The sequence below is a fragment of the Canis aureus genome, chromosome 3, assembly GCF_053574225.1.
Source record: "Canis aureus isolate CA01 chromosome 3, VMU_Caureus_v.1.0, whole genome shotgun sequence".
In the NCBI taxonomy this organism is placed as follows: Eukaryota; Metazoa; Chordata; class Mammalia; order Carnivora; family Canidae; genus Canis; species Canis aureus.
Genome location: NC_135613.1, coordinates 78,862,558 through 78,888,407, shown reverse-complemented (window position 1 = coordinate 78,888,407; position 25,850 = coordinate 78,862,558). Strand labels below are relative to the sequence as shown.

Sequence of the window (25,850 nt, the reverse complement as noted above, 5' to 3'; positions counted from 1 at the left end):
GGAACAGGACATGCTAAGTGATCCCCAGTGTATCTGCGCTGGATCTGGGGAAAATTGGCACCGGGTTTCATTAATAAGTGCATGTGCAGCAGGGTACCCCCGAACTGGAGGTACTGAGCCCAGCTTGAGTGGGAGCATCTCGAGGCAGTGCTATCCTGCTCATGGCCAAGTCTCTGCAGCCAGGAAAGAGCTGCAGGGTGTAGACAACCAATGGGAGCTGAGCTCAGCTCTCTCTCCTGGGCAACTTGCCCAGATCATCAGTTCCTGAAAGTACAGATGGTGCTTTATATTTTCTGAAAACATGAGGCACCAGCCTTGAAAGTGGGCTTCGATAAATGTGCCAAGACATACTTGTTGATTACGAAGACCGACACTTGTTTAAATTTGAGGGGTTTACAGTTGGCACAACATTTTATCGCACGAGCCCGAATGGAAAAAATAAAACCATGCTACTTTAAAACTGTGGTTGGTTCTGCATTTTAAAGAAGACCGGTGTAGGGTTGCTTTTGTTGTTATTTTTTGTTTTGTTTTTTGCTCTCAAAGTCCACAAGCCCTGGCCTAGTCCGCCAGCTGAAGGATAAGAAAAAGGGAAGGAACAATGAATGTAATGAAAAATGATCCATGTAATAAATGTAAAGGACCATCTCCTTATGTGCACATGGTAGTTCTACAGGTTGCATGGTCTTTAGGGAGCTGTCTCTTGTCATAGCATTAATAGGATCTATCTAGATGGCAGCTGTGAGCACAAGACTCAAGACTGAGCCCCCAAACTTTAATGTGCACACGAACTACCTGGAAGGTGGTAATTGGCAGATTTTAAATAAGTCTAACTTCAAAGGCAGACCTTGATAGAGTAGTTTTTGGGGTTGCCTAAAACTCTGCATTTCTAGCAAGCTTCCAGGTGATGCCACAGCCCTATTGCACAGGTCAGACTCAGCCATAAGCCAACTTAGAAGAAGATCCTGGGAAATCAATCTCCACTCTGCAAGTCAGGCTAATGTTCACTCAACAGCTTAACAGAACTCAGGTCTAGGCCATTCTCTACCTAAGTAAACAGATATTCGGAGGTTCCGCTCAGAATTCTTGAGTATTCAAGATGAAAGTGATAAGGGAGTTCTAGTGTAATCCCACTTTTACAAATAGGAACACTAAGCTCCCAGGGGTTAAATCATTTGTTCCTCATCAATTAACTATTTAAGAATATTGTCAGGATTCAGTTTTATTTTGTTTTTTTTTTTTTACAAAGATTTTATTTATTTATTCATGAGAGACAGGGAGAGACACACACACACACAGGCAGAGGGAGAAGCAGGCTCCCTGAGGGGAGCCTGATATGGTCCTCGATCCCAGGACTCCCGGGATCACAACCTGAGCTAAAGGCAGATGCTCAACCACTGAGCCACCCAAGCATCCCTATTATCAGGATTCTAATAGTGATTTTCTGAGTCCTTTACTTGAGGACACTTAAGATAGGAAATGAGCCTATAGCAGAAGATAATGGGGACAGAACACAGTGTGTAGGGTGCAGGTGTCAGCAAAGTTGGGAAGGAAAACAAAGGATAATAAAACCAACACAAGTTCAAACATTAAATGTACAAAAGCTTAGATACAAGAAAATGCAGTATAGAGACAGTCATTTTAATATTGACACAATAGTATTTTAGGGGACAGCATATGGAACAAGGTCATTTCCACGAGGATAGAGTATGTGGGACAAAGGTCAGAAACAATCACAGGGAGTTCCTTTCTTCCTCATGGGCTGAATGATCCAGGCCCAGGTCTCAGGCAAAGCTGCCTTTCAACCCACTTTTTCCTTTATTACGGATCAGAGCCAGACTTAGAGGCCTCACCGGCTCAGGCCAGGGCTAAAGATTCCATTATCACCTTCTTACTAAGAAACAATTAAGGAGAAATATCTGTCTCCAATGAGTATGATTCAATCCAGTACTGTAGGCAGTGAGAGGAAAGGCATGCAGTATTGGGGAGCAAAATCCAAGCAGGATCAAGCAAGAAGTGCCACCTCTCACAGTGGACCCCTGGAGTCTCTCTCTTTGTGGTCTTGGGGTTATATCCATCCTGATGTTGACTTTCAACCTCCCCTCCAATTCTCTGCCCTATCTTAGAATAGAAAATTGGATAGCTCACTAGTCTGGTCCCGATAAATATGTAAGATCAAAGGGAATAGACAAAATTTACAGCATTCTCTTATTCAAGTATTCCCCTAACATCACTCTTGTACCCTATAGTGTGGAGTCCACGCCACCTGTCTTTCATGTGGTCACTCTGGAAAACCCAGGAGGGATATCACTGCCTATGAATGCTTTAAATTCCTCCAAGAAAGGGAATAGTCTCTGGGACCACTGACACTGGGCTGAGGGTATATTCTGGAGAAGGTAGATCATCCTACCCAAAGGGAACCTGGAACAGAGAAGCGAGGTGGCGGGGGGTGGGGGGACATCCTTCACTCCTATGGCAAGAAACTGATGGGATATGGGTAAAATACAAAAACACACCACAGCAGGAGAGTGTAAAGGAAAGGGCAGGAGCATGCAAGAGGCACTTGATTTTCTGGACAGTCTCCTCAGAGGGCAAAGATGGCGGGGTCCACGGATGACTTGGTAAAAGCAATAGCAGCTTTCACAAGCTCTTGCATGATGGAGGCTGCCATGAGGAGAAAACAAGAATTAGAGTGGATGAACCATGACAAGAGTAAATATTCATCCCCCAGCCTCCCCTACACCTGCTTGCTCATCGCCCCTGACTCCTGCTCTTGTCTTTCTTCAATACCCCTGGCTCTGCTTTTCCTACTGCCTAGACTCCCTTTCATCTTCTCAGGCCCCAGAAATACTCAGCAGCTGTGAGATAATAATAGACCCCCAAGGAGTGAGAGCTCCAGTCCAGCCTTGTACTCAGTATAGTAGTGAGACAGCAAGGAGAACAAAGGCCACTTAATGTCCTTCTCACAACTCACAGTCCGCATCCCATATCCCTTTGCCTCTTTACTCACCTCCACCCTCCCTCAATTTAAGATGGCACCCTCATCCTGCCAAGGAAAGAACTATCTAGGAGATCAGAAAAGATCTGACCCAGGACTGTTGGGGAGGGGACTTCAGGAACTCCTTCCCTGTCACCTTCTAGCAGGCCTGGGGGCTCAATGCTGGGGAAGATGGCTGCCTTCCTTTGGAGGGAAGGAGATGGGGTCTAACAATTGAACTCCTACCTGCGTGGATGCGGATCCACGTTCTGGCCTTTTTTTCCAGAAGTTCCCACTCGCACTTCATTTGCTTAGCATTGGAATGCAGCCAGACCATTGCTAGGACTGTGGCCCAGCTTGAGGAATTTGCATCCTGTACCATAGAGAGAGACTTCCTGAAGCGTCCACGTGGGTGCTGGCAGCCCCTCAGGGGATGCAAACAGCTCCCTCCCCACCTCATTGCTCTGCCCCCATTTGCCCTGCTGGTAAATGTGATGACCTGTTCTCTCTATACCTCCTCTCCTCCTTGCAAGGCATAATGCCAGGCCCTGAACCTCAGGGCAATAATCAATCCCCTGAGTCTTAGGGTAGAAAAGTCTTAAATTCTAAATCCAGCTTAACCATCAAGATGGTGCTTAAAAGTCCTACAACATCCCCAACAAGGATAACTAAGCTATGATAAATGAAACACATGCATAATCACTTTGTATAATAGATCTTCATTTGAATCTTTGCCAAAAAAAAAAAAAAGAGGAATTATCAATAATAGCCTTTGTAAGAGAGAAAAGAGATTCTCACAAAAGTGAAATGGTTTGCCCAAAGTTAGCCTTCTAGCAAACAACACAGCTGGGCCTGGAGGCCCCAATATTCTGATTCGAGTCATATTGCTCATGTCACTCAAGACAGAGTCTCAGCCACAGAACAGAAAACGGTCTTCTGTGAGTTTTCACCCATGGTCCCAACCTCAGTTTGGGGAGTCAACAGATCAAGAAAAAATTGTTCTTTTATGACATGACCTTTAAAATCTGTAAACAGCTATCGGGTCCTCTCTGAGGAGTCCTGTTTTGTTTTGTTTTGTTTTGTTTTGTTTAATAATAAATTTATTTTTTATTGGTGTTCAATTTGCCAACATACAGAATAACACCCAGTGCTCATCCCGTCAAGTGCCCCTCTCAGTGCCCGCAGGAGTCCTGTTTTATTTTATTTTATTTTATTTTATTTTATTTTATTTTATTTTATTTTATTTTATTTTATTTATTTTTTTTAGGAGTCCTGTTTTAACCAAAATTCTCAATTCCTTTAATTCTTCTTTAAGAGGACTGCTCATGTCAAAGCAGTGAGAATCCCCATGCTTGACCTAGCCTAGAAACATGGTTTTAAAACTACATCTCCTTAAATGGTCATATCTGAAGGTCAGTGTACTTATGAAATTCTATGACCACAGCCCAAAATATACAACACACACAGCAGCTCTTTTCACAACCCCATTGTCATCGATACACGATTATGTATCATGTCTGCTGGTTCACAGGCAGTTGACGACCACCTCAAATCTCCCTGTGCAACAACTCTGAAGTCATTTTGCTTGTATCTCTACTTAAATAGTTGAGGCTTTAGAACCAAAAACAGCATTTTGATTACTAGTAAGTTTTGTTTTGTTTCACAAAAAATTGCAAACCATTCATTGTTCAAGGTCTTTTGGGATCTCAATTATTCTTAATACCTCATCTCCCAGTTTTGGCAAATTTACAACCAGGAAAGCATGGGATCTGAATCTTTACTGAAAATATAAACCTCCAGAGAATTCAGAGCCTAGTTGCTCTAAAAATCTGTTTTGAATTTGAATAAATTCATTATTCAGTGCCATGAATTTTTCAATGAGTTGGTTCTCAGTACATATACTCATCATTTACAAAATTCAAATTCCTCACTGAAATTCAGGTACAACAGGGTTTCTGAGCCCCTGGATTTATTGGCCCAGTTACCATGTCAAAGAAGGAAATGTTAGTCTGACCTGTCATTGGTTTCCCAATGAAACCAAGTTAGAATGTCATAATTTTTGTGTTTGTTGATAAATTATCCTTTTAATTATTTGGTCTAGAACAATATTTTTTAATAGAAATATAATGCTAGACACACATATAATCTTAAATGTCTTAGTAGCCACATGTAAAAAAATAAAAATGGGTACAATTACTTTACCAATATGTTTTATCTAACCTAACATATTAAAAATGTGATTTTAACATGTAATCAATATAAAATTTATTGATGAATATTTACATTTTTTACATTAGTTTTAAATCAGCATGTGTTTCAGTTATAGGATATTTGAATTCAATTAAGGATTTGGCTTCTCATTTGCATTAGCCATATTTCAAGTGCTCAAGAGCCACATGACTAGTAGACACTGTATTAGGTGATGCAGCTCTAGGATTTCTGAGGTTTATTTAAATACCTTTCACATTTTGAAAATTCAGAATGACACCCATCCTTCAGGTTTTTGGCATTTTGCCCATATTTAACAATTTCTCAATTAGAAGATTTGGTAAGTTACCTTGAAATTGTGGAGTATAACTTGTCCTCATCAGCATAGTCAAAAACATTTGAAATAACTAAGTCATCCCTATTAATATGTCACCTATCCTGACTTCAGAAAAATTTTGCCAGGCTACGGACCACGTCCTTTATTTTGAAGAGAAGCAATGTGGGTCCTGAAAACAGTTCTAGAATTGAGTCTAGAACTGACTGGCTGGGTAAACTCAGATGCATTATTAGAGTTCTCTATAAACAACAATGCAAATAGGATTTACCTTATTTAATTATGGTGATGAACAAATAAGTGGAAGTTATGTGCTTAGCCAGTGTCTGGCACAGAGTAATTGTTCAAAAAATTTAGATGATTGGCAAGGAATATAAACTTAAAGAGGATGCTTGATCTCCCTTTGTCAACTGTCGATTCCCATCAACTAGGTTATTAGTTCTTGTTCTTTCTGCTCTAACATTCCAAGAAAAAATCTTCAACCTCTATTTATGAGAAATTAATTTAGTTTATGGCCTTCTCTATTCTCCTTTCTCAGTTGAATCATGATTCACCCCAAATCTCATTACTGACTTCAACCTCTCAAAAGCATGCATATTCTTTTTTCTTATCTGAATCTTACCTTGACAGGGATTGCAGCCAGTAGGTCTTCTAAACTTCTACCTAGGATCCCAGCCAGATTTTCATCTGGATACCAGGAACCATCTGCATTCTGGAGGGAAATCAGCTGTACAAGATGATTATCCCCAAAGACTTTGGGGAAGGAAAAAAAGAAAGTATTAGAAATTAGGAGCCACTGACCCCTTAGCATACCTGAGAAAGACAGGTCTGACTTCAGAGACAGGCTATCGCAAGAGCGTAGAACGAAGCAGATCTTACCAAGATACCTGTTATAGTCCTTCCCCTATATTTTCTCTGTGACAATGTAGGCCACCTGAGTGATATACTATCTCTAGGGGAGCTGGACTTAAAAATTTAGCAACAAGGAAGTGATAATGCTGCTTAAAGTTTTATCCAGTTCTATGTAAATGGGCCTTAAAACTTGACATATATTTAAAAATTCTAGACCAGTATATCTCAAATGTTAATTATAAAAAAAAATCAAAAGATATAAAGGAAGCTCCAGCAGTGTACCTCAAAGAATAGTCTAGTGTCTAATCCTGGTGGTTGGACAATTGCTTAAAAACCACACAGAAAGTATTTCACATCTGGCTGTCATATATGATGATGTACCTATAGCAACTTAAAAATTAGCAGGTAAGAATAACCATAACTAGAAAAAACAATTCTACTCTAATGGGAACAAAAAATTTAAGGCTCTGAATTTCAATCATCTTAGTTTGAATCTCAGCTTTGCTAATGCTCAAAACGCAATGGTTATATAACAAATGGGAATCTCAGTCTTCTCTGTAAACTGGAGCTAACAATGCCTATTGCATGAGGAAGAATGCAAAGTACCAAGAAGGCCCCTTGTTGGCTCCCTACAAAAAGTAGTTGCTAATTAGTTCACAAAAAACAGAAGTTTAACACTCTTGAGTAATTTTTCTCTCTACTTGGGTAAGAGGATTCATAAGCGAGAGAGGTCAGAGCTGGGTTATTCTAAGTTAGGAAGGCCTAGGGAACTAACATAAAGTCAGAAGCTACTCTGTGGCTAACATTCAGAATTTTCTTATGACAGCCCCGTGAGGTGGGTAGTTGTGCACCTGAGGGAACTAAGGCTCTAGAAAGTGAATTAATTTGCCTAAAATCCCACAGTAATTGGAGGACAGAGATCTGACTCCACCTGAGACACTGATGCCCTCTCTTTAACTACCAACCTAAAGAGAATGAATACAAAGAGGGTAAATGGCAAATAAGATGTTTAAACAATTAAACAACTGTATATGACAAATCTTGCTACAAAAACTGGAGACTAGAAAGAAGTTGCCTTTAAGACCATTTGAGTAGAAAAGGCACCTCTTGGTGGTAAAATGTACTTTGATTCAATCTGTCACATACAAGAGAAGCCCAGCTGCTTGGAACACAAGGTAATGGCCAAGGAACACCCTCTGGCAACAGAATGAGTCATTAGCCAGCAATGGAAAGGTCCCTTTTCAAACCCAATGTAGCAGGTGGCTCAAAGAAGGCAGCAGCAGAGTTCTGCAGGGGGAGGGGAGGGCCCAGCTTGTAGGCCTGCTGGTTGAGCTGAGATGGTAAGGGGGGTGCATTTAATAGGGCTTAACCCAGGCTCTGCTCGGTAGGTTTCACTGTAGACTAATGAAGGTGGGCTGACCCTGGGAAACATAGGAGCTAGACAAATCTCACCCTCTGCCTGACACTTTTCAAAGAGATTACCTCCTGGCTAGAGAAAGCCAAAGGAAGCAGAGCGTAGAAGATTGGTTCTTCAGTCCCCACAGATCAGAGAAGAGAATTGAGGCCCATCTTACCTGTTGGGTGAGTTTCCAAGTTCATCCTGTTGGTGGAAGAATGAGCCCTTTCTATCTCAGGAGAGGCCTCTTTGAGAGACATGCATTTCTTCCTTAGTGTATGATCAGGAGCAGGGGACCTGTCTAGTCCTATATATGTGACAGACAAATATGGGTGAGAAAAAAATCCCTGGAAAGATGCTCACCTAGAGCGCACATCTCCTTGCTAATCATGGGCCTACAGGGTTTGTAATCATCCTGCTGATATGACACGCTTGGGTAATGATTGGTCCGCGTGGGCTGAGATGCAGGAGGAGAGTAGGAGGATGAGGGCTTTGAATGAGCTGAAAAACACCAGTACAGACATTAAGACTGAGATATCCTCTGCTCTCTGCTACAGGCAAAGGGCCCTGAGAATGTGGGCCACATGCCCTCCTATCCATGTCTGCCTCAGCTACCATCTTCACTGTGCATTTTTTTCTTCTCCCATGAGCCCACCTCCTGCACATGCCCTCACCCCCTGAGCCTTTCCTACTGTGTCCTCTGGAACCCTTGATACTTGCCAATGATCTTTCCTGTATCTTTCCTTTCATTACAGGAGTCTTTTTCCAACTACTTATCTTAACAAAACTAATTTCTTCTTCTAAAAACCATTTTCCCTATATCCCTCTGTCTCTCTCTTTGGGTGCTCTCTTGAGGTACCACAGCCCAAGCACCCAGGTTTGGAAGGTAAGATGGGCAACCTCTTCAGTTCCAATTGTGGCATCCAGCTCATTACTGCTCCACCCCCATCTGGACTGCCTCCCTCACATTCATTTAGGGCTGCCTCCCACCTTTCTGTCACTTCCCATTATGCACTAAAGTATCTAGATATAGTTTCTAGACTTCTACTTCATTTCAAGGCCTGCCATCATCTTGAGAGATTTCAGTACCCTTGTAGGTAACCTATCCAGCACTCTCATTCAAAGCTTCTTGACTTCCTCAAATCAAATGGTTTCAGCCTTCATTCTACTTCAGCCACTCCCTCCCAAGCCAGAATCTTGTTATCCAGCAGAATTGTTCCACCTGTAAAAAACAAACTGGGGGAAAAAAAAAGCAATCCTACTTTTTACATATAATATCCAATTTTTGAAGCCTTCTGACTCAAAGTTCTTTTACCTGGTCTTTGACTTCATCTGGACCTCTAAATCTGTGTCTCCTCTGCTTTTTCCCTACAATCCACTTCCTTCCATATTTAGTATCTTTTCTATTTAGCTTCAATCCTGGGTCCAACACTTCACCATTCTCTCTCCAGTCTCTCCAATTCCAAGTACCTGATTTCCTTTTCATCACACACCAGGCAAAATCCCAACCTCAAAAAAGAGCCAACACTGTACCCTCTTTGTTCTTACACCAAAGCTGCTGAGTCCTGCTATAGTGAACCACATGGGCTCGGCTTCCCTTAGTTTAGTGCCACTAAAAAAGTCAAGGTATCAGAATTAAACCGCATGCTCAACATTTCTTGGCAAATGCTTTATTTCTCCCTTGGAATTTCACCCTCCAATCATCCATCTTTCAAATCCTTTCCTCAAACTCTCTATTCTACAATGTCTTGTTTCATACTCATTAGTTATATTTGCTCTTTCACTAAAACTATTGAAAACTCATCAGACAGAAACTCTAAGCTCTTGCTCCTCAGCCTGTAAACTAGAATCAAACTACTTGGCAATACTGGGACAGCATCTTTAGTTACAACCTAGATGTTAAATATTGCCAAATGTGTATCTTTATCCCTCAACTCTCCTCCTCTGAGCACCAAACCCATCTGTTTTCTTACTGGACATCTTCATATAGATGTTCCATAAGGATCCCAAGTTCAAAATACTCAAAAATAATTCAACATGCTACCTTCTAAACTTGACCTTGTTCTTCTCTTACTCTATTTAAATAAATGGAACCATTATACATGCAGTTGTCCAAACAAAAATCTGGGCTCACCTTGAAGCCTGTCTCTACAACAAACATTAAACATTCCCCTCCAGCCACAGAATCCTGCCCAGGAAATTTCTCTACCTTATTCTAACTAAGCCCCTCATATCTATTCTCAAGGCTGCTTGGGTTTCACTTGGGACACCCATTCCCTAACACTCCCAGACCATTACCATCAGCCACCTGTATCATCATTAATCATCCAATTATCCATAGGATAAATCAGCTTCATATTGAGACAGTTTGAATACTCAATATTTATTTACACTTTCTGTTTTAATTTTCCTTGTTTCTTTTTCCCCCTTGGATTATTTAGAATCTCCTTGGTTCCCCAGAAAGGCACCAAACCAGCCAGAAATCCTAAGTATGGAGAGACAAGGGAAAAAATTCACTGTCACACGCTTTTGCTTCAAATGATGTGTTTAGAAATCCAGGGCCCTTTATTTTACATGAGTTTGAATGTAATCCACCACCTCCATAGAATCGTGGTATGGGGTAAAACTCACCACCTCCATAGAATCGTGGTATCATTGAAGCAGCACCAAACAGAATTGGCCTTGGAACATCCCTACGAGCCAGAGGCCCCTGAACTGGCTTGTTGAGACTTTTGTTGACGGCAATGAAGGCTGTCTGGGAGCTTATGACTCCACAGTCAATGCTGACCTTCAGCACATCTTTTTTATCTTTTGCTGGAGTGTCCCTGAAGCCCATATCCTTGGTCTGGAGAAAGGACTTAGCAGCAAGGCGGTGAATGGTGAAGCTAAAAGAAAATCATCCCGTTACTCAGGGCCCTCAAAAGTTAGCATGAGTAGAGTGAGGAAAAAGCCAGATAAAGAGATATATAAGACTTGAATGGGTTACAAAGGCAAAGTGATTGTAGGGACACAACTGAGCCCCCCAAATTAAGAGGAAGGAAACCAAGCCTTTCAAGAATAGCAGAGACCAAAACAAAACAAAAACACAAAAGAACAAAAATAACAAAGCAACTGAATTCTCACTTGTCATCGGGCTTGGGTTGCAGAGAAAATGTCACCCTATTCTCGAAACTCTTGCCCTGGAGCATGTATTTGAGGCAGACTTCTCCTGTCGCATCTGCTGGCTACAAAGTAGACAAGAATAGACACAATGGAAGGGAGAGTCACCAAGTAAAAGTCATAGCTGAGGAAACACCCCAACCCAACACATGAAAATGTCTGACTAGGAACCAGGTTGCTGAGGAAATCAGAACCCTGAAATTATGGAGAACAGTGTTAGCAGGCTCTACCCGGCAAGTGTGATCTCTTGATGAGACTCCACCAGTTTTAAGAAAATTGTCCAGAGCAGAGTTGAGGGAAGTAGCTACTCTGATGAGAGGAACAAATAAGAATAGGAACTCACCGGCATGGTCCCACTCAAAAGGGCATAGATGATTAACCTCTGACCCCTATAGAGGACAGTCTGTTCTGGTGAAAGCATTTTAGCAGACAGGCCACGAGGCAAATCCCAGCTCACAGAAATATCTTCTACTGCAGGCTGTAGAGCACGTTTTAAGGCACTAAGAGCCTGGTGGAGGAAAGAGAACAGAGTAAGCAGAGAAAATAATAATAGCAATAATAACCACTATTAGCTGAACATTTATTATACATCAGATTCTATGCAACACAGTACATGCTATGTCTATTCCTTAATACTACTAGAACATGGTAAGGGAGGATAAGGTAAAGGATGACACCACCCAAGAAAGAGGAACTCACAAGTAGCAGCAGAGGTCAAAGACGCCTTCCCTTGTGTGTACTAACCAAAAGCAGTATCAGTGTACCACCTCACCAATCCACCAGACATATTACATTGTTCCTTCTTGTTTTCTTTGTTTCATTTGCATGGAAGATAGGATATAGCCAACCAAAAGAGTTCCTCAAGCACACTTGTAGGATCTAAATCATGACAGTCAAAATTCTTTTTTTCTCCATTTCTGTTCTTATACACAAAACCCTAACCTCTTCCAGTATCTTGTCTCTGGACTTCCAACTAGTAGGATCAGAGGCCATTTCTCTAGAAACTATAGTGGGCCCCTTTTACATAAGGCCAAAAGTAGCCCCACTGTGTATTACAGCCCAAGGCATTATGGGTATAAGAATATGAATCGGGCAGCCCCGGTGGCTCAGAGGTTTGGCGCGATCCTGGAGATCCAGGATCCAGTCCCACGTCAGGCTCCTTGGATGGAGCCTGCTTCTTTCCCTCTCCCTCTGCCTGTGTCTCTGCCTCTCTCTCTCTGTCTGTCATGAATAAATAAATAATAAAATCTTAAAAAAAAAAAAAGAATATGAATCCTAGTGTCAAGCTGTTGCTTCTGCTTTTGTGGCAATGTCCCCTCTGCTCCACACTCCCTCTGGATCACCACCTCTGGACACAAGGCCTGCCCCTCACCTTGGACTGCATCCTGGCCTTGCCGGTGATAAATTCTGAAGTGCCGCCTGCTACACGGGCAATGCCTTTTATTAGGCTGGTAGAGGCTCCTTCTCCAATACCAAAGGAGAAACATCTGCAATTGTACAAGGATAAGAGCTTAGAGTGAAATTATAACATTAATACATACTTGTCAAGAATACCTAAAGAGATAGTCTTTTCCTTGACCAAAAGCATAATAGCTACAATTTATTGAGCAGATTCTATATTTCAGGAGACTAAATGCCTTAATGATGTAATTTAATCATTACAAGATTCCTAAGAGGCAGGCTTATGCTTCATTTTATGGATATGAAACAGAAGCCCAAAGAATTTAAGAAATATGTCCAAGATCGCACACCTACTACGGTGCAGATAACATTTGAGTACTGGTCTATCTGACCGTAAGAGCCCCCTGGTAAAAATATATATTATACTGATTCTAGAGGCAGAAAAGAAACAAAAACAAAAACCACAGGACTATAGCCTCATCAATTATTTCAATAATAAATCCAAAGAATTGGTTCATCAGACAGTGCTGAGTTAGGACAAAATAGCCCCTATCATCAATGCTTGACTAATATTGTACTGGAACCCCATCTGCCATGGCAAGACTAGTCTTAGGGTAGGAAAGGGTTTTAACTGGAGAGTTCTCTCCCTGCCATAGTCTATGTGCACCAAATAGCTTTGTAATCACAATTTGCTTCCCAGATGGAACTGTTTATAGACAGAATGTGTTGATAATAGTAATAGAAGCATTTTTAGAAGGCATGACAATGAGATTTCTCATTGTAAATTAATACATTGGAATTTTGGCTTCTGTATCAGTCTCTTTTGAACTGGGTTAATGTGAATCATCATCCCCAATTCTAGTGACGTCAGCAACAGGACTAATACTCTAAAATTGTAGGGCTAAGAACCGAATTTCTAATTATGGTAACCTACCTATGACAGTGCCCCCTAGAGATCACATCTTGATATTAACACCTTCAAATTTCCAACAAGATCCTACAACTGTAGCTTACATTTCTTATGGCTTCCAAAGGGCATTTATGTGTATATTAGTGTTTTATTTATAAAACTAAAGCTAAGCAATGTTTATTGATTTCTAACAATATGCTTAGAACTGAAGTGCTTCTTTGGATATTAATAATAAGGATAATAATTATAATAATGGCAAAAATTCATATAGCACATATTTTGTGTCCAGCACAGTTCTTAATGCTTTACGTAAGTATACCCTTGAACCCTCACAGTAAACCCATAAGGTAAGTACTGTTATTATTCCCATTTTCAAATGAGGAAACTAAGACTTAGGGAGTTTACTTGATGTATCCAAACAGCTAGCAAGCAGCAGAAGTGGAACTTAACTACATGATTTTTGACTTAGAGTAGAACACCATAGGACACCAGAACACCATTCTGCTCGCAGCAATGCCAAATTTCTTTCAGCCAGTAGAGAACTGGAAAAGCTTTATACAATATTCTTAATAATCTTTTTGAAAATATCAAATGATTACCAAAACTATAGGAATCTATGGGCCATGACATGGAGAGGAGGGAGGCCAAGAGTGATGGGCGTGGCATCTGGTATCCTGTTACCCTTGAAGCTAGTGTCAAGTACAAAATGGATGGCTCAAAGACTAAGAAGCCAAGCAGTTTCAGACTTGGACTTTCCAAAGAAAAGGTGCCTTTATAGATACCCCAGGTTTTTTAATACAACCCTGTAGAACTACAGCCCAGAGGTAGAGAGGGATCTGAAATAAACTAGCCATCAAATGAGCTTCAGTCATTTGACTCTAATTGGACTCAGATTATCTGCTTCTAGTCTAGCAACCCATCAGAAGCAGAGTACATCCTCACAGAGGGAAGATAACATCATCTAGAGGTTCTAAGAATTTCTATGGCTTTTCATATAAAATATCTTGACAACTAACAAGAGAATAGAAAAGTCTCCAAATGGGAAATTATACACTAAACTTCTGAATAGCATAGGCTTTAAAAAAATCATAATGGTAATTAGAAAATCTTAAGTGGATGTCAATGGAAAGTGACAGATCTAGAATTAAGATTCAGATGTAGATATGCTTAAATTTAAGGTTCTAAATACATATATTAGAAAAGACAAAGAAGTCTCAAAATCAACTACCTGAGTATCCATCTCCAGATATTAGAAAAAGAACTGCCAGTAAACCCAAAGAATTTAAAGGGAAATGAATAAATACAGGAGTGAATTTAAAGGGAAATAATAAAGATGGGGGAAAGCATTATTGACAGAAAAAACTATCATACAATAGAGAGGATTTTAAAACCTTAAAAGTACTGGTGCTCTGAAAGGATTATTAAAATTGACAAGCATTTAGGACAAGGAGAAAAACAGGGAAAACACAAATAATCAACATCAGGAAAGAAAAGCTAATATATCACAGATTCTGCAAAATTTAACAACAGCATAAGATAATACAGCACAAGAGAATTTTATGAAAAGAAATTTGAAAATTTAGATAAAATATACAAACTCTCATAAAAAGCAAAAACATATGGAAGTATGAATAGTCCATTTCAATTAAAGAGATTTAAAAACTTTCCCATAAGAACAGCCTCTTGGCAACTTCTAGTAAACATTTAATAAAGAAAATCTTTCAGATAATAGAAAAATAGACAACTCTCCTCAGCTTATTTTATGATGACAGTGTAACATTGATATCAAAACCTGACAAGAATATTATAAGAAAAGAAAATACGTGTTAATATTTCTCATGAAAACAGATTTAAAAATTCCAAACAGGTTTAGCCAACTGAATCCAAAAATACATAGAGAAGGTTAATAGACCACAACTAATTTGGTTTTATTTCAGAAATGCAAAATTGGTCTAACACTGGTCATTAAAATTCACACAATAAAAAAGATAAAATCATACATTCATCTAAATATATACATAAGTTATCTTTGATATAATTCCACATTCATTATTTTTGTAAAAAAAAAAAAAAAGAACAAAGAAATCTCAAAACAGAAATAAAATTTCCTTAATCTGATAGCCCTCCAAACAGAAGCAAAGTTTCTTTAATCTGATAAAAGAATCTACAAAAAAATCTATAGTCAACAATCACACTTATTGATGCAGTGTTGAACATGTTCCCTCTGAAGTCTTTTAAAATACTTACAATATAAGTATTTTTCCCAAAATGTTTAATATTACCCTCAACATGAATTTAAATAGTCAAATAAATATACAAAAATAACCAGCTAGTACTTTTTGAAAATATCAGTGTCATGAAAGATAATGAAAAGCTGAGGATCTTTCCCAGAGTAAAGATTAAATAATCCATGGTGCTTTAAGTTAAGAAAGCTATTTCCTTTGGAGAGGAAAAAGTTGGTTGTGACCAACTCTAATTCATCCAGCTGTATCCTTGAGATTTGTATAGCTTTGTGTACGCTCTACTTTGATAGAAATGTTTATGGTTAAAAAAACCCTCATATTATTCAATTTTGGTTTCCATTGTGGTTTAGAAAGAATAAGGGACAATAACTTTGTGGCATTATTGACATTATTTAGAAAATTACTTTTATCTTTTAGTAGAGGGGGAAATGATGTAGAAAAAGCTTGTTGGCTAGTAAAACTAAACTTCTAGAATCTTCTGTCCTCTGAAAGGAATGTCAACACTGGGATCTTGTGGCACTAGATTACATGTGGCACTAGATGGGTCAATTATCCAGAAATCACATTCTCTTCATACCTGTGCTTCGTCCTGTTCCTCCTGACTTCGTTAATTACGCTAAATGTGTCAGTAACTTCTCCATCTGTGAAGATAAAAAGCTGTCAAAAGAAGAAGACATTCATCAAATCTCTGTGAAGACCATTTTTCAGATACCACAGTATACCCTTGGGAAAAATCAACCATTTCATTCCAGAGATCAATGCCTCTGCAGACTGGCATGAGGTCCCTAATTTTCCATGGTCACTTGCACCACGTTCTCCCAAAATTTGTTGGGCACCTGGGATTTTCCTCACCTCTCCCTTCTCGTCTCACCGCAGGCTTCTGTGGCACTTTGCAAAAGGACTTCCATCACCCACAGCCCACAGCACAGAGCTAAGGAAGAGGAATTCTATTACATGCCTCCTTTTTTCTCTTTATTATATGATAGGAGGCCCTGAATTATATGTCATATTTTAACAATCCTACAATGAAGCTCAGGAACAGATTCTTGAACAGAGATTTCATTTTCTCCTCTTCCTTCTATTAGCTCTCTTCCAGGTCCTACCTGTAGGGGGTGGCCCGGGATGGAAGGTTCCCCGTAGATGATCTGGAGTGGTGTCAAGATTTCTGTGCCCCCCAGGTCAGCCCGCATAAGCTGAACTCTCCTCAGTGCTTCCTCCATGGTCTGCTGAGTGTATTTCACGCTATTCCTGAGAAAAAACAAACATGCCCAGTGATGTGATAGCTGTTCAAAATCATATAGTATCGAGTCCCTGAATCGAGATGCCCCCACTGTAAACAACCTCACCTGAAATGCCCAATGCCAAAGTGAACCATACAGTAACCCCCTTCAACAATCTAGTCCTTTCTTTAAAGTATCTTTTTGGACTCTCTATGGACTTTCTAGAAACTTACGGAAAGAATGCCTCATAGGAAGTTCCAAATCCATAGACATTGAAATAACAGCCTATAGGCAAACTCTTCAGCAGCAAAATCAGTGTTTCCTGAAGGAAGAGAGGAGGAGATAGTGAGAGAGGATCCTCTCAGGCACAGATGCTGTCAACCTGACTCTTGAGGGGGGTGAGGGTGGGCCTTCACCCACTTCTTGAGTCCAGGCCCTTATATAATAAGACTAGCATGTTATGGTCATGTTAGATGTAGTGCAGATGGTGAACACATTCAAAGTTCCAGATGGACCCTAACTTAACCCCAAAGATTCATCCTCATTTGTGCATGTGACCAGAAAAAGGAAGTAACTAGTTTTACCTTGGCTGCCTCTATGCGCAGCTGAGATTTATCCTGTTTACTTATGGGGCAATGCATACTTCCTGAGCGGTCCATGAGGAAGACAAATTCTCCACAGATAACTGGTGACTCAACTTCTGGGATGTTTGGATAGAAACACACCATCACAGATGGATCCTTCATCAAACCATCTACTGTGAAAGGATAAGAACATTTTACCATGAAAAGGAACTCAAGAATACTAAAGACCTCAAGAATCAATTGTAGTGAGTTATATAAGGAGTTGAAAAAATCCAAATCTATAACACTGTTTGATCTTCGTACTGGATCTGCTGGCAAAGGATTTGAGGTGAGTTATAAACATAAAAGATATAGAAACAGAAAAGATATGAAAGAGAAAAAAGGAGGTAGAGGTTACCAGGCACAAACAATAATTAAAATATATAATTATATGCTAGTTTCCTAGCAGCTAGGTAAATGAGTGAAATGCATGAATTGAAAATGTTCCAGCATTTGTCAGAAGAATGAAGCTAATTTATTTGCAAAGACACCTTCCCTTCAAATCAATGGGAAATTTATTACACGGATCCTTGTTTAAGTCTTTACACTTTTGAAAAAAAAATGAAGCTCATGGGCAATTCATATGTTGACAGTTTGCAAGAGCTGAGAGTATAGGGTCATTCATACCAAGGAAAGTTTGCCTGCTTTGGGTATGAAATACTCACTGATACTCTCCAGAACTGGGATGTGTGTTAGACTCTAATAGCATCACCCAAACAATACTGTGAAGGAAACCATGAGAGTTTGACCTTTGTCACCGAGTTGTCAACGTTTTGATTTTATTTTGAGAAATAAGTGAAAACTGTTGCAGGAATTGAAATGGTAGTATTGAGATAGAGATGAAATGAGAATGCCTAGGTTATATCCACTCGTTTTGCAGCTCAGAAAATATTAGTTGACAAAGAATTGAATTCCAATATCCTATTTTATAAAGTGGGTCCAGGATGATAGTTTTAAATTCTCAGTAGCCTTGGGATTCAGTATGATTAAAGGATACGGCTCCATTTAATCTCCTGCCCTGGGATACCCCAACAACCAAACTGGCTTCCAAATAAAATGGGTGCAGCTCAGCAAATATTTGTTTGACCACTGGTTCAAGGATAAGTTCTAAACCTTCCAGATTTCTGCATATATGGTGGAAGAGTAGCTTTTCTTAATAGGCAAGGTAAATTGCTTTCCATTTTAAGACACAGCTGATTGTAGTGGAATCGGTGCTAGACTGGTAAGTCAGAAAGGTTGCCATGACAATGAAGTGGGTACATATATCTAATGTGTTTAGGATAATCCCAGATACACAGTATGTACTATCTGGATATTTCTACTATAATTCCTTTGGCTTGGTTCATATTATTTTCACCTTCACTAGTTTCTGCTTCCTCATTTTTAAATAAGGCACTTCAGGCCCTAGCTCCTGTGTTTGCTAACCTCAGTTTCTTCATCTGAAGAATCCAATTAGTGATATCTGCCTCATGATTATTTTAAGGGTTAAGTGATATCATACATGTAAGGGACTCAACCTAGGGCTTAGCTCAGGTTAAACTTTTAATAACAATTCTAGAAAATTCTTTATAATTTTTATGTTATTTTATTGAATTATACGTACAATTTTTAAAAATCATGTTCTTGATATTTAGTTAAGTACATTCTAAGTACTTAACATAAATACATATTTTGTATTTTCATCACATAGTGGTATGCTTCATTGAGAACTCTCAATGGTTTTAGTGACCTCAGCTCCCAGTTGTCATTTGTTTCTTTATATGGATGGGAACAGCAGGTTGTCTTGACCAGATATATGATCTGAGTGGCCCTGCTAGAAGGGAGTCACAAGATCATAAAGGCTGCCCTTGCTCTCCCCTCTGGCCTACAGGGCTTACCACAGGAACAGATCAGGAATTCTGCATGGGGGCCAAGGGAATTTCTTGGAAGGAAAGGAATTGAAATCTCAATTCATACCTACTAAGATTCAGCATTATAAAACTTTCTCTGGTGGATTAAAATAATCCTAACAGAAGACTAGTTCTTCAGTGGGAGTATTTCATGGGCACCCAAGGGAGAACCCACAAAAGGGAAAGGACAAAAGCAGTACAAAAGGACCAAACTAATGTATAAAGACAGAGCATGGAGCTTCATGGAAGAGGAGATGGAGCAAACCTGATTAAGATGGAGCCCCACCAAGGGCTTTAGCATGGACAGCTTGCATGAAGGAAAAATGGTTGAACAAGTGAGTACAAACTAAGGAGCTCTCAGCAATCTTGGCCAAACATTAACAATGAGAGAGGATGGCTATGAAGGACCAACTACAGGAAATGGTCTTCATAGTAGTTGTAGTTACAGAAGTAAGGAACCTAATCCAAGCTGTCCCCAAACATCCTTCCATTCCACCAATGTGGAAAATGCTTCAGAAGTATCTCTCTAGTGAGGCTTCAGGATCCCTGAAATCCAAGGTTGGCTGCCTAGGAAGGCTTCAAGAGAGCAACAGACTGACATGGGTGATAGCAGTAATAAGGAAAAGTGCACATGTAGTCAAGAAAATTTAGAAAATAAGAGAAATTAAAGAAATTAATAAAACTAAATTATTTTTTTGATTTTTTAAAATGTATTTATTCATTTGAGAGAGAGAGAAGGACAGAGTGTGAGTGGTGGGGGAGAAGCAGAGGGAAAAGGAGCAGCAGGCTCCCTGATGAGCAAGGAGCCTGATTTGGGGCTGGATCCCAGGACCTCAGGATAATGACCTGAGCCAAAGGCAGATGCTCAACCCACTGAGCCACCCAGATGTCCCAATAAACTAAATTTATTACAAAACTAAACTTAGTCTTAGAAATTAAGATACTAGGGTGAGATGAAAAATCTCTGAAGATGGATTGATGAGGCATTATCAGATTTGGAAGTCTTTGATAATTTAAAAACTGAAATGTCACATCATTATTTTTATTTTTTCCCTGCAAATGAATGTTTAATTTTTTATTGATAATAATAAACACTTGTGTATAATTAACACAAGTATTATAGTATTTCAAATTCAACAACTCTACATTACTCAGCACTCACCAGTAATAAGTGTGGTCAGCATCTGCCACCGAACAATATTATTGCAATCTTCCTGACTCTATTCCCTGTGCTCTACTTTTCATCTCTGTGACTTATTTATTTTGCAACTGGAAGTTTATACCTCTTAGTACAATCGATAATAGTTAAGGAGATAGAATAGAAATAGAATAGAATAGAAATAGATAAAAGGGATTTAAGAGGTACAAGCTTCCATTGTTTTTATTTCATTTTTATCCATACTTGCAGAGACTGATCATTGTCATTTGTGTTTGTAAACTAGTTGTGTTTCCTCTTGTGAATTATTTGTCCATGTCCTTGATCCAGTTACCTACTGATCCACTTACATTTGTCTACATGACACAATCGCGTGAAACTCATTGTATCTAACCATTTTTGCACACTAAAATATAAGCTATTTGAATGCTTTACCCACTACTGGATAGAAGGGAAAAAAAAGAAAAAAACAAAACAATTCCAAGACAGGAGTTCCCTTTTAAGAGGTTAACTACAAAGGAAAAAAGAGAATACCTGGGTTGTCTTTAGCCTGCCCCATCTCTACGGCTACACTGGGGGTATGCTTCTCACGGTAGTAAATCAGGAGTTCCACATCTCGATCAAATTTGTGTCCTTCAGTCAAGGAAACCTGAGTTGAAAACAAGCAAAAGATCCATGTTAGAACTATCACTGCTTGTTGCATGGGGCTGAGTTTAGAACTGAGCACTGTAGGCTTCTTCCACAAGAGAGCGCGTGGTCAGGAGCAGCGGCAAGAATAGAGAAGGCTCTGGAGAAGAAACAAGGATAAAGAAGGAACAAAGTGGGATTCCCTCTAGTTAATAGGGAAAATAGGGAACACTTTGGAAGGACTGAGAAACAAGATCAGAACCCAAAGAATAGAGGTGCCAGCAACAACAGTGCTTTCTTATGAATTACCTGAGCAGAGGTCTTATCATCTCCAAGGTACTCCATAGGACTGAAGGGGCAGTTGGATTGGATCCTCTCAATGCCATGCTGGGAACTGATGGTGGCAATCATGCTGAATGTATAGGGCAGTTCCTCCAAAGGGACTACAGGAGTCTTCATATTTAGGCAACTGTCCTCAGATGATCCTACAAAGAGTTACCTTAGTTCTGTTTCCCCTTCCCACACTTCTTAGCACCTCTACACCCTTGAGGGGTTTCCCAAATTATATCACCTACCACCAGTATTCGAAAAGAAAGGATACTCACCAGGGCGACAGTATCGAGGATTCAAGACAGCTGGGAGCACATAGCGTAGGGTCCCATCTGCTTCCAGGGGTAGCTCCTGCACATACTTCAGAGTGAGTGCCACCTTTGACCCAGGGTGCAGGTTCCCCACATTGCAACAGAAGACGTCCCTGGAGTACCTGTCCTCCTCCAGGAGGAAAGCTTGGCGGCGGTTGCTTAAGGCACTCTCATAGATGCTGTGGGCCTAAGGAGAATGGGGAAAGAGAGGCAATATCAAAGGTGGCTTGGTTGAATGAAGAGATGAGTAGTACAGAAAACAGAAATTAATGGAGAAGGCCTACGATCAGGCCTGCCAGGCTCACAGCTAAACTTTGAATGCCTCTGATTGATGCCCCTGCTCCCCACCCCAGATGATTTTAGGAAAATACCAGCTAAAGGGAATTGAAGAAAGCATTCAACATCAGCATTTTTAATGAAGGTGTGTAGAGATCCTGCATATATATTAAGGAAATAAAGGGAGGGAGGAGATAATCTACTCATCCCGAGTACCTTCCTCTTATCCTTTAATTCTGCTTTAATTTTCTTCCCATCAATCTCAGCCTCAAAGCTGTAGACAGCTGAGTCTTCATCCATGGGGAACACAAAAAAGGTCTCCAAAGGAACTTCCTCCTCATTCTCATAGTTTAAGGTGGCAGACACACCAGCCACAAACTCACGAATGGACAAGGTTACACTGATGCTCTTCAGTGGTACTGGAGATAGACCAGAGTACAAGAGGTGAACAAACTTTAATAGAAGTCCTCCTGCCAGCCAGGCATGGGGCAAGATGCCAAAGGGACAGTGGCAAGTAAGGGTCATGAATCAAGCTTACCTGGCTCCTCACCGCGGGTTAGTAAACCACCAGGGAGCGCCATGGGGCTACTGTGGAAAAGACACACCGTGAATACAGTGATATGGTGGGGATTATCTATTCAAATACCAGACTTAAGTGCTTCTCTCCAGCAGCAGAATATACTCAGGATTAATAATGGAGCTGGGAAGGAGAAAGTAGCTGTAAAGAAGGGGACAAAGATGCCAATAGTAAGGCTCCTTCTAAATGCCAGACCCAAGTGGGGAAGTCCCCACTAAACAGGAAGTCTCTGAAACACCCTGAGGCTGGTTCAAATACCAGTTCCATTTTTTCAAAGTCGAGTTTAATATACCATTCCTTAGCTACATGGAATAGGTGTAATGCACTTAACCCCTGTGAACCTCAACATTCTCTTTGTAAATGAAAACCATATACCTGTCTTAGACGCATATGTAAATTTTTATATAGGAAGTCCCTAGAATAGTACCTGGCTTATAGGAAGCATTTAATGAATGATAATAAACTAGTCTTGCTCCTGTTTTAATTGTTAAAGTTGTTAAATAGACCTTGGCTATTACTTTGGATCATGCTATCCAGAGACCGGCTTGATCCAAAATGGTCCCCTGCAACTTAGATCACTTACTTTATGACTTTCTTTGGGGGCTCATAATTGAAACCACTGTTGGCTTCCTCTGTCCAAGATATTCTTTTTTTAATGTTTTATTCATTAATTTTTTTAAGATTTTATTTATTTATTCATGAGAGACAGAGACAGAGAGAGAGAGAGAGAGAGAGAGAGAGAGGCAGACACACAGGCAGAGGGAGAAGCAGACTCCATGCAGGGAGCCTGATGTGGGACTCGGTCCCAGGTCTTCAGGATCACACCCTGGGCCGAAGGCAGGCGCTAAACCGCTGAGCCCCCCAGGGATCCCTGTCCAAGATATTCTAATATGCATAAATAAATATCATATATGTAACACATCCTCTATTTTCAATCACGTCATCCTGTTATCTTCCAAATTTTATTATGATCTTAGACGACCACTTCTTTTTTTTTTTTAAGATTTTTATTTATTTATTCATGAGAGACACAGAGAGAGAGAGGCAGAGACATAGGCAGAGGGAGAAGCAGGCTCCATGCAGGGAGCCCGATGTGGGACTTGATCCCAGAACTCCAGGATCACACCCTGGGCCAAAGGCAGATGCTCAACCGCTGAGCCCCCCAGGAGTCCCACTAGACAACCACTTCTTGTGATATGGTAACAAGGAGATAAATTGACATACCTAGATCATGACTTACATTATGATTCTTTCATCCAGAGAATCAACATGTAGGTCTAGTCCTAATCATTGGTCCTAGGGCCCCTGGAAGCTGCCCTCCCACCATTCTGAATAGAATCACTTGTGACCTTGCCTCTCCCTGCTCTGTCAAAGGGTGACATGATCTGCAACCCCCAGCAGCAGTTAGGGGGCTTTTCACTGAAAATACCCCTTCAGGAGCTAAAATGGAGTTGCCTGGTGCACAGAGAATGCTGAAGGAAAGTGAAACTAATGTCCTTATCCAGAGTTCCAGGGGCAGATAAGTCACTGGAAAGCCCAACTTTCATTCAGGAATCCACAGGCCAGAAAAACATATAGGCTCTGGAGAGAGGCAACTTCCCCTCCTAGAGCAACGCCCCCACCCCCACTGAGGATTCCGAAAGCTTTCAGCAGGCCTTCTGTGCTCATCCCAGTCACCACTTAAAACCTCGCACCCTACCCCAATCCAGAGCAACGTCCATGTTGCTCATCTGTCTGATAGCAATGGTGCTTCTTATATACCATCCCCCATCTCCACAGGTCAGCACCAATTAATCAGGTTTTTTGTCCGTGTTTGTTATTTTGAAGAACTGGATTAAAAACCAACTGTGGCAATATGGCTCACATTTGACAGAAACAGGGTAGTCAAGCAGCTGTGGGGAGAGGAGAGAGTGTTCAGGAAAAGGGTTATCCTGCAGACACTTGACTGGGGTAAGATCTCTGGTGGAACAGGCTGGTGCTGGGGGAGAGAAGAATCTCGAACATCAGTAGGAAGCTGAAAAACAGAAGGCCCCAGGAGCCAGGGGTACCACAGCCAAAGCTCAAAGGGTGGCAATACTCACCCATGGTGGCTTTCAGGTAAAGACACAGAAGCAGAGGGGTGTCTCCTACCAAGAAACAGCTCTATGTCCTGATTCTTTTTTTTTTTTTTCCTATGTCCTGATTCTAACCCCAGCACAAACCCCTCACTTAGGGAAATTTGCTTTTCTGCAGCTTCTCCTGGACCCTTCGCAGTATAAACTATGGTGGGTCACAGTCCTCTGTCCCTCGGGATGGCATTTCAGAAATGCACCCAGCAACAGGTAGGCAAAGAGGGAGGTGACCCAGGTCAAAGCCTTGATTCTGAGACAGCTGGGAGAAAGGCGGGGGGTGTGGGGGGGGCTGCTCACTGAGCCTGGGGGCTGCGTGTTAAGGGGGCCCTTCAGGGATCCAGAAGTCTCTGCACCCTGCAGTTCAGCCGCCCTCCAGGGAGAGGGAGGAGCCGAGCGCTAGCGGCGCAGTGAGCCACTCCCCGCAGCCTGTTGCAGGGGACCCTTGGAAAACTCGTGATGCAGCCCAACAGGCGATTTGAATGCGCAGTGGGGCTTGGAGAGAAACGCAAAGTGATTGCATCTTTAAAATTTCAGCCCTAGATTTGCAGCGTCCAAGCATTAACAGGGGCATCAGAGTCAGCCCCTTGAATATCTATACGAAAGGGTGCTGCAATCCCGCTGGGGGCGCGGGAGGGGGAGGTTTTAAACTTCATTTCCACATCATTAAATTAGATAAAATTGAGGAAACAGCAATTTTCTACAAGGAAGGAAGGAAGGAAAGAAAAAGAAGGAAAGAAAGAAGGAAGGAAGGAAGGAAGGAAGGAAAGAAAGAAAGAAAGAAAGAAAGAAAGAAAGAAAGAAAGAAGAAAGAAAGAAAGAAAGAGGAAAGAAAGAGGAAAGAGAAGGAAAGTAAAAAAAAGGGGGGGATCTCGAGAGGATCAGGAGATGCCTAAATCCCTTTCCCAGCGCCCATAAGATTCCCCTAAACTGCAGAAAACCCCCCAGGGACCGAACACCAGGACTCAATCCCCCATCCCTTGGGTTTGCAGTTCAAACAAGCCCCAGAAGCTTTGGGGCAGAGGAAGGGCAGGTCTCAGCCGTCAGGGTGGAAGGTGGGATGGGGCCGAGTGGGCTGCCCGGTCACCTACCTTCTCCCGCAGGCTGAGGGCTCCGAGTCACAGCCAGAAGCAAACAGCTGCTGTCAAAATTTCCAGGAAGACCTGCCCCTTCTAGGGACCGGTTATAAAGTAGCGACCACTTCATTAAGGGATCAACGGAAAATTCTTCAACCCTAGAACGTTTGCTTGTTTTCC

The 25,850-nt window shown here is 41.0% G+C and overlaps 1 protein-coding gene across 6 annotated transcripts; it reads right to left on the bottom strand.

Moving 5' to 3' along the window:
- Positions 1-1,617: 1,617 nt before the first annotated feature.
- On the bottom strand, positions 1,618-25,843 carry VWA5A (von Willebrand factor A domain containing 5A). 6 transcript variants are annotated; one of them, XM_077893964.1, is made up of 19 exons: positions 25,686-25,843; positions 24,186-24,378; positions 22,448-22,497; positions 22,126-22,328; positions 21,598-21,820; positions 21,302-21,477; positions 20,900-21,014; positions 17,282-17,451; positions 16,931-17,019; positions 16,581-16,725; positions 16,055-16,134; positions 12,296-12,410; positions 11,267-11,431; positions 10,888-10,988; positions 10,396-10,649; positions 8,128-8,265; positions 6,139-6,269; positions 3,221-3,347; positions 1,618-2,661 (listed from the first exon to the last, which is right to left on the bottom strand). In XM_077893964.1, the coding sequence occupies exons 2-19, from the start codon at positions 24,248-24,250 to the stop codon at positions 2,582-2,584; spliced, it is 2,427 nt and encodes an 808-aa protein (XP_077750090.1). In that variant the 5' UTR covers positions 24,251-24,378; positions 25,686-25,843; the 3' UTR covers positions 1,618-2,581. The 6 variants fall into 6 exon arrangements, with proteins under 6 accessions (XP_077750090.1, XP_077750089.1, XP_077750088.1 ...); XM_077893963.1 differs by having other exon boundaries at positions 17,282-17,454; positions 22,448-22,494; XM_077893962.1 differs by having other exon boundaries at positions 17,282-17,454; positions 25,686-25,842.
- Between the last annotated feature and the right edge of the window lie 7 nt (positions 25,844-25,850).